Source organism: Gavia stellata, chromosome 29, assembly GCF_030936135.1.
Source record: "Gavia stellata isolate bGavSte3 chromosome 29, bGavSte3.hap2, whole genome shotgun sequence".
NCBI lineage: Eukaryota > Metazoa > Chordata > Aves > Gaviiformes > Gaviidae > Gavia > Gavia stellata.
This window is the reverse complement of record NC_082622.1, coordinates 3,618,246-3,625,893: the sequence shown is the minus strand read 5'-3', so window position 1 is coordinate 3,625,893 and position 7,648 is coordinate 3,618,246. Positions and strand designations below refer to the sequence as shown.

The window sequence follows — 7,648 nt, the reverse complement described above, 5'->3', positions numbered from 1 at the left end:
TTAGTGAAGCTTGCCAAGTTTTTAAATAAGTCTAGATCCTGTCGCTTGGAGGAACAAAAGTATTTTATTTGATAGGCAGCGACACCTCGTGGCACAGGCCTCCTCCCCCCACCCCCAGATTGCTGCCAACAGTACACTTGTTTTTCCTGGGACGGGTTCTCAGTCATGCTAAAATCAGGGGGAGTTTTGCCACAGAGTCCGGTGGAGCCCAGATTTCAGGGCTGATGTTTCACAGGAAACAATGATGATGATAAGATTCACCTCTTGCAAACGCTTACTAAAAATCACACGTCATCTTTAAGAGCAGCTGCCTGAGGGCTCTTAGCAAGACCTTAGTGAGACAGGCCCTAGAATTGCTTCCTATTTTGTTCAGGCTGCTACAGGAAGCATAAGACCCATGTGTTGGTACTAGCTCTGCAGTTTGGATGCTGAAGGGGAACAGACCTAGGACCCTCCAGACCCTTAGCTTTGTTTTTTTCCTTATAAAGGATTATAGTTCTTTTTGCACAAGAAAGAGAAACTTCATAGAAATTAAATAGAGGTAGCAAAACAGCCAAGGAACAAGAAAAGTACCTTAACAGAAGCCTGTGGTAAGAAGAAATGGAGATTTTTGGAGAAAGTTGTGTCTGAAGAAACTTGTAACTGCATCTCCTCCTACAACTTGAGTCATACCATGCTCAGGGAAATGAGACATTTAATACCTTCATGGTCCACATACAAGCTTTTGGCAATACAAACCCAGCTCCATCGGCTCTTCTCCCACTTAGTACCCAGAACCTGACATTCACAGATATAGCAACGTGCTGTCTGCTGGGCCTGGTGAGTTTTTCATCTGGGGAAGACCCAGAAAAGCCCCTTTTCTCTATGCCGGTGTTATCTTCCATGTGGTAACTTCATTGACCCATTTCCTTTCTTCATGGCACAGGCCTGGAGGTGATTGTGATGGGAAGAGCAGGAGAGTAGACACTCCAACCAAACAGCATGACTGATTGGGCTATTTTTTCCCCTTCTCTCTCTGTGCACAGGATGCAACAGCACAGCTATTCCAAGCACACATGCCTGGGCACATTGTTCTTGGTAGCGTAGCTCACAGCTGAACCAGGATGTTTTCCTGCTATGTTTCCGATACATACAGAACAAAACCGCTGTCTCCATGACTTTGCTTTAGGAAGATAGGTGAGGCTGTAACATACAGCAGCAACTTAGGAACTGAGCTTTGCCCCAGGAGAGCTCTGGAGTTTCAAGTTACCAGGTGCTGAAAACACAAAACACCTCACGAGTTTCATAGCTGCGAGTGCCAAGGCCAACAGCCAACATGCTCATCGATTAGGAAGTGCAGGGGCCAAGAACCACCCGTGTGTTGGCACAGTCCTGGCAACTGGTCCTGATCTTGACTGATATTTGTGGGTTGATAACAAGTAATTGATAAGTGTAACTAAGGCATAAGGAAATTGCAGCACTGGCATTCAGCAAAACCACAGGATTTATCAGAAGGATCCATGTCCTTTCATTCCCCCACACTGTGTATGGGGCAGGTCCCTGTCCCATTTCTGCACTTTACTTCCCCCATCCATAAAATGGAGTAATTCCCTAACTTCTGAAAAATATTCTTAACCTGGTAACATAAATTAAGAGAAAAGTCTCTTGTAAACACAAGACTATCATAATATCACATACTACTGATAGGTTATAATAACACATACTGTTATTGCTAGGTTATTATCAGATATCTCATGCAGTAAATCCTTATTTGGTTTCTATTAATATTTCACAGCCACACCGGTAAATTCCAAAGGTCAATTTTTTAATGAGGCACCTCACAAGATAAGGCTCGCACTGTTTTACTGTGTTCCTTTTGCACGTAGCCTGTGACAGAGATCAGTTATGTTACACTGGAGGGCGTAGTACTGCAATCTTTACAACATTTTTCTTTCATCAAAAGCACTCTCACATCTGGTCCTTTCCCCGTTCAATGTGCAGTGCTATATTTGGGCCACACTAGGAAGTGGGGCTGTGCGCATGTGTGCAGTTCATTAACTGTGTGCTCCTTCGTAATTCATACAACTTAATACAAGAAAACAACACGATGAAAAGGTAGCAAGAAAAGAAATATATTACAAGTGGAAAAGTTCTGCTTCGGTATGTCTACCTGTGGAGTCAGAGTCCTGATGGCACTGTGCTTCCTGTGGCAGACTAGAGGTACAGTACAGCTGACTTTGTTACTTTTCATTTTGCTATCCTATGTGGCCTTGCTTGTAGGAGGGAAGACATATAAAGGTAAATGTTAAGCAGTTTAAATAGGAATTATTCACATGAAGTGAAATATTCCACTGTAAAGAAATGGCAATTTAAAATCTGTCTATAGAATGTGTCTTGTTGAAGGGTAGCAATGTACATATTTAGCTATCAGAAACAGTAAGTACCAGGAAAGTACAAGTGGCAAGCCTGCGTGCTGCATCTGGCTGCATTTGTGGTAGGATCTGCCTTTGAAGAATTGGGATTGAATGAGTGGTGTGAGCCAGCTGTGTCTGACTCGTCCAGGGGCTAGGAGGTGGGAGCACAAGGGAGTCAGGCTGGAGTTCGTGGGGTTGGAAACCGGGTCACAGTGAAATCCAGTGAGACCATGGGGGAAGCCACTCAAAATTATAAAATATGATGGTTTGCATAAATGTAGGTCCTAATTCTAAAAGCTGTTGAGATGAAGTTGTTTTATAAGAGATGAGGAAAACACGACTACATCACAGACATACCTGCTTCCCTAGCCAATTTCCAGGCTTAAATGAACTGAGCTGCTCTGCCCCAAATTTTGAAACCACCTTAGTCAAAACCAGGTGATACTTCCTATCCCCAAAGATATTTTAAATCATTCACGTAATTTTCCCTTTCAATCAGGTCATGTTCAACTTCCCCCTCCTCAGAATGTTACACTACTGTCAAAGGATTTTGACATGATTTTGACATGGACTCCAGGAGAAGGCTGTCCACCAGATGTGACATACACTGTGCGGTATGAAAGGTAAGCACTTAGAAAGGATGTCTGATTGAAAGTATGGCACAGGGCAAAGATCTGTGCACGTATATTAATCAATGTCATTATCATCAGTGACCTAGCTGCATCCTTTCACCAAAACCAATCCTTATCTGTCTGGAAAGTGCTCCAAACTCTGAGCAAGATTTGGTACCCATCCTCCAAAATACTTCCTTCTCTTGCTCTGTAGATTATATCAAAACAGCATGTTTAATATTATGGTATGCTTGTTTCTTCTTTCAGCCAGGAACGCGTAAACAAATGGATGAAGATTCCTCATTGCAAAAATATTCGCAGTACCTCTTGCAATCTGACTTGTGTGCTTCCAAACTTTGTTAAAGTCCGGGCTCGAGTAAAAGCTGTTTCTGGACAACTCCAGTCGCCATGGGTAGAATCACAGTTCAAGGAATACTATTTGGATGGTGAGTGTCTGTTAGGTTACAGCCTGCATGAAAGGACATCCCAACAAGAGTATTGGCGTGAGCAAATGAGTAGACCATGCACCACAGAAAAAGAAACAGTAACAAGCAGCTTTATGTATGACAGAGATTTGAGTGAGCACAGACAACAATGAGCCATGATAATTTGAAAATAAATTTTGTAGCAAGTGTCAGAATTTGTTCATCAATGGTCTAGGTGAATAAACTGGCTTCAAGCTTTCCACATACCAGTGGGGGTATGTTAGATAAAAAAGAGGTTTCCTTTGCCTTCCTCCTTCCTTCATGTCTATCACAAGATAACAGTTAGAAGTGTAGATCAGTTGCAGAAAAGCATTACTTCTGTGAAACTAAGACACAAACAAGCACCATTCTTGTCTGGTCACTCAATTACAGTGGAACTGGCTCCCCCAGTGCTAAATGTGAATGTCACGGAGAACTTAATCCATGTGAATGCTGCCTTCCCTTTGGCCACCTGTGTGGAGAGTTTCTCTTGGATGTATGACTTGAACCTTTGGGAAGCTGGATCTGAAGACAAGGTCAGTAAAAGTGGCACTTCTTAGATGAAATAGAGGAACGATGCCCAGCTTGAATTGAAATAGCTTCAAATTTCTGGGTAGGGAGGGACTGGATCCAGGGCCTGGAGAAAATGAAACGGCCAGAGTTAAACCACAGCCAGAGAAAAAAGTAGATGTGTGTGTGTGCATCCTTATTTTATTGGTAGTTCCCTTTCCTATTGCATTCCTATTTTTATCAGGAAGATGTGATGGGGAGGCTAGACTATAGTCAGTATAACAGGGCAATGTCTGAGGTTTAAAACAACTAGTTCAGGTACTGCTAACAGCGTGCCATGGCAGCACAGAGCACAGCACCAGCTGGAAATCCCACCCTAGAATCCATAAGCCCTAGGAGAGATCTTGCTACAAATAGCAAGCGAGACATGAAGTGCCTCTGCATGCACCTTCCAACCGCTGGAGCCACACAACATGATGAAGAGACTCACGGGCTAAAAAGGTAGCGAAACAACACTCAAATAATGAAAGAACCATCTTTCCAAACCTCTATTCTTTTTGTTTCTAAACAGAAGCAATACGAAGGTATCTTTAGGAAGAATACAGTGACTATCGACACCACTGCACTTAGAGGCAACTACTGTTTGAGCGCCAGATCTTCCTTCCAAAGCATTGACTTCAAGCACAGCAAATTCTCCCAACCAGTGTGTGTGCTATTAAACCACAAAGGTATGGCCTTGCTGAGAAAAGGATGTGGTGAGACATCAAATGGGATTAGGGCAAGTCAAAGATTTCCACCAGAATTAGCTTTTCAAGAAAAAAAAAATGGGCTTCCTGTTAAATGGATTGGTTGCATTTTCTAGTGAAAGGTTCCTGCTTTCTCTAGAAACATTTTCATTAAAAAAATCCAACCCTGAAATATTTTCTGAAAATCCTGAAATATTGTACTTGAGTTACGCTCACAAGGAAATTTTGGGAATACTCAAATTTATCCTGAAAAACATGTGAATAAAACCTCATTTTTCACCTGCTGCAAGTAAGGCACTGGCTGTTATCAACATTCATTTCTGTCCGTGACTCTGACTTAGAGTCTGATCTGAGGCAAGTCTGTTATCCTTTCTCTGCATTTGTAAAATACGGATCTTGAGCCTAATGTTTTCTGACATTTCTGAAAGAAAAGCTGAGTATAAGAGCCCATTATTAGTATAAAATATACCACCAGCAGGAGATAATTTTTGTCTTTTTCTTTTTCAGCAGCAGAATGGAAGTTCCCATTTTCTGCCACGATCCCTGTGTTTGTCCTCCCCATTCTTTTGACAAGTGCCTTCATCATCTGCTTGCTGAAACAAGATGCTAAGCGGAAGAAGATGCCTCATGCTTTGGTATGGCCTAAATGCTGGGGTTCTCTCCTGACTCAAAGTCTTGCTGATTTGCAGAGGGTAATAGGGGAGGAGTGGGGCAGTTCTGCATTTCTCAGTTTTGCATACAGAAATCCCATAAGTAAGCTTTGATTCTGGCATGTCCTATATCCAAACTTCTCTTTAACAAGCATCACCAACTCACTGATCTGTGTGTCTTGCTTCTTTTCCCCGGTAGGATTTATCTCATTTAAAAGCTGCTGGACCAGTCTTTCACTGTGAGCCCAGTGAAAAGGAATTCTTCAGGGACTATCTTATCTGCACAGAGAAGCCAGTATCACAAAGGAAGACAAACAAAACTTCAGCAAGAAACAACCTGCCATGGATGGCTTCTTTCCTCTCATCATCATCATCAGAAGAGGAGGAGGAGGAGGAGGAGGAAGAAGACAGCAGTACTTTCATCCCATACACTGAAATGCCTCAGTTTCCAAAGAGACATCTCAACTGTCAACCATCCAGAACAGCTCAGGGGGAAACTAGCTTGGACTCCGGATCTGGAGGTCTGTCTGTGGATAGTGAATCTGTGCTTGACCTAAGTACTTTGGGTTTCTCATTCTTTCCAGTGAGAAAGAATGAGGTGGACACCTCAGAATCCCAAGGAAATGAGAAGACATCCCTTTCTCACAGTTCCTCTTTGGGAAGAATATCCCTCACTGATGTGAAATTCCCAGGCCCGAGGGAACATGGGCAGCATGATACAGACAGGGATGAATGCCTGGAAATGAGCCCTCTTCAAACACTGATGGAGGGGATTTGTGCCAAACTTCCAGCCGATAAGCACTACCTGCATAGGAACGCTCATCATTTCACGAAGTATTACCAGAAACCAATAGTTGATCTGCATGTCCAGACCGGTGAGATATCACAGCTCAGTGAGGATCCCAGCACTGAGCTGCTCATTTCCTTTCAGACATTACAGATGGCAGAAGATGAAGGTATTGCAAGTGACTGTGACAGTGATAATTTTACCGAAGGGACACCTCCCGCATCCATGGTGCTAAGTGATGCATTTGAAACTTCAAATATGGAGGAAAAATATGATCACAAGTTTAAATTCAAAGGCTATGAGCACACACATTACATGGGAAGGAGCTAGAGTACTCTAGCAGTTCTGTGGCGTGCCTAGAAAATGCTAGAGAGCTCCAGATAACCAGGCAAGGATATCTAAACAAGAACAAGGACAAATAACTCATAGTGGTGCTTTTTGTATTTATTCACCTAGACAGAGCTTTTTCTACCTATGTCTGCACTACCAAGGTATAGGGCTTTAGGGACACAAAAGGTGTATTTTTACTGCTAAATAACTAATGTACGTTCCCCATCCGTCTGTACAAGTACAGCTGTGATAAGGTGTTAAGGCTCTGGTATGAGGTACACTATTCGAATCCAGCCAGGGGTGAGGCATGCAGTGATACCTCATGTAGGTATCACACAGCAAACACGCAGTGTTCACTCGAGACTTCAGAGCGAGGTAACTTCTACATGTGAGTTATGAAAGGCAAAACTACCTTTGAGACAGCAAAAACACAACCCGGACCTGTGTGAAACCATCAGCTGGGTTCTGAAAATGCAGGGTGTTGAGCCTGCGTGTTGATTTTGAGCCAGGATGAACTGGTAATGTTACATTTGCTTCTCTGTAACTGCAAAGCTGCACCCCTGCTTGACTTGAAGTACCTTACAGAGACATTTAACAACCTTTGCTTTTTGTGGGATGAACAGATCTCCACCTCAGCCTACAGAAATCACCTTCTGTGTTTCAACAGAGTGAACTGAAGTCAGCGATAAATGTGCAGCATGCTTGTTTATTTATTTATTTTTGGATTTATACAAATATACTTATTGACGCTGAAATTCCCCTTGCTGTGCAGAATGTCTGAGAGCCGCTTTATGCAGAGGCAATAATATTTTGATATATAATTCCATGTGTGTGTGTTTTTATGTTTCCCAGAACTAAAAAGGGTGACTGCAGCTCATCCTGAAAAACTTTACTTTCTAAAACAGGACTCAGTCATGGGCTTCCCATTCCTAATGCTTTGGTTTGAGTGGAATCCTAGGTGACTTCCCAGCCAGGTCTCCCTCCAGGTCACTGAAAGACCAGGACTGTGACCACCTCGCCGAGCAAAGAATCAAATCAGAAGTCCACCAGAAAAAAGCACAGGAGAGACAAGGCCTCTCTTCACTGGTCAATACTAACCTCGTCAGTGTATTTTTAATTTGCGCTCTTCACAACTCACAGAAACATACTCTCCCATT

At 42.8% G+C, this 7,648-nt stretch overlaps 1 protein-coding gene across 1 annotated transcript; it reads left to right on the top strand.

Annotated features, from left to right (window-relative positions):
- Positions 1-2,141: 2,141 nt before the first annotated feature.
- Positions 2,142-6,328, top strand: IFNLR1 (interferon lambda receptor 1). Its single transcript, XM_059830959.1, is given in 8 exon segments — positions 2,142-2,199; positions 2,893-3,016; positions 3,272-3,450; positions 3,862-4,004; positions 4,550-4,706; positions 5,232-5,359; positions 5,574-6,285; positions 6,288-6,328. Coding segments are annotated over 8 exon segments (1,542 nt in total).
- Positions 6,329-7,648: the final 1,320 nt, after the last annotated feature.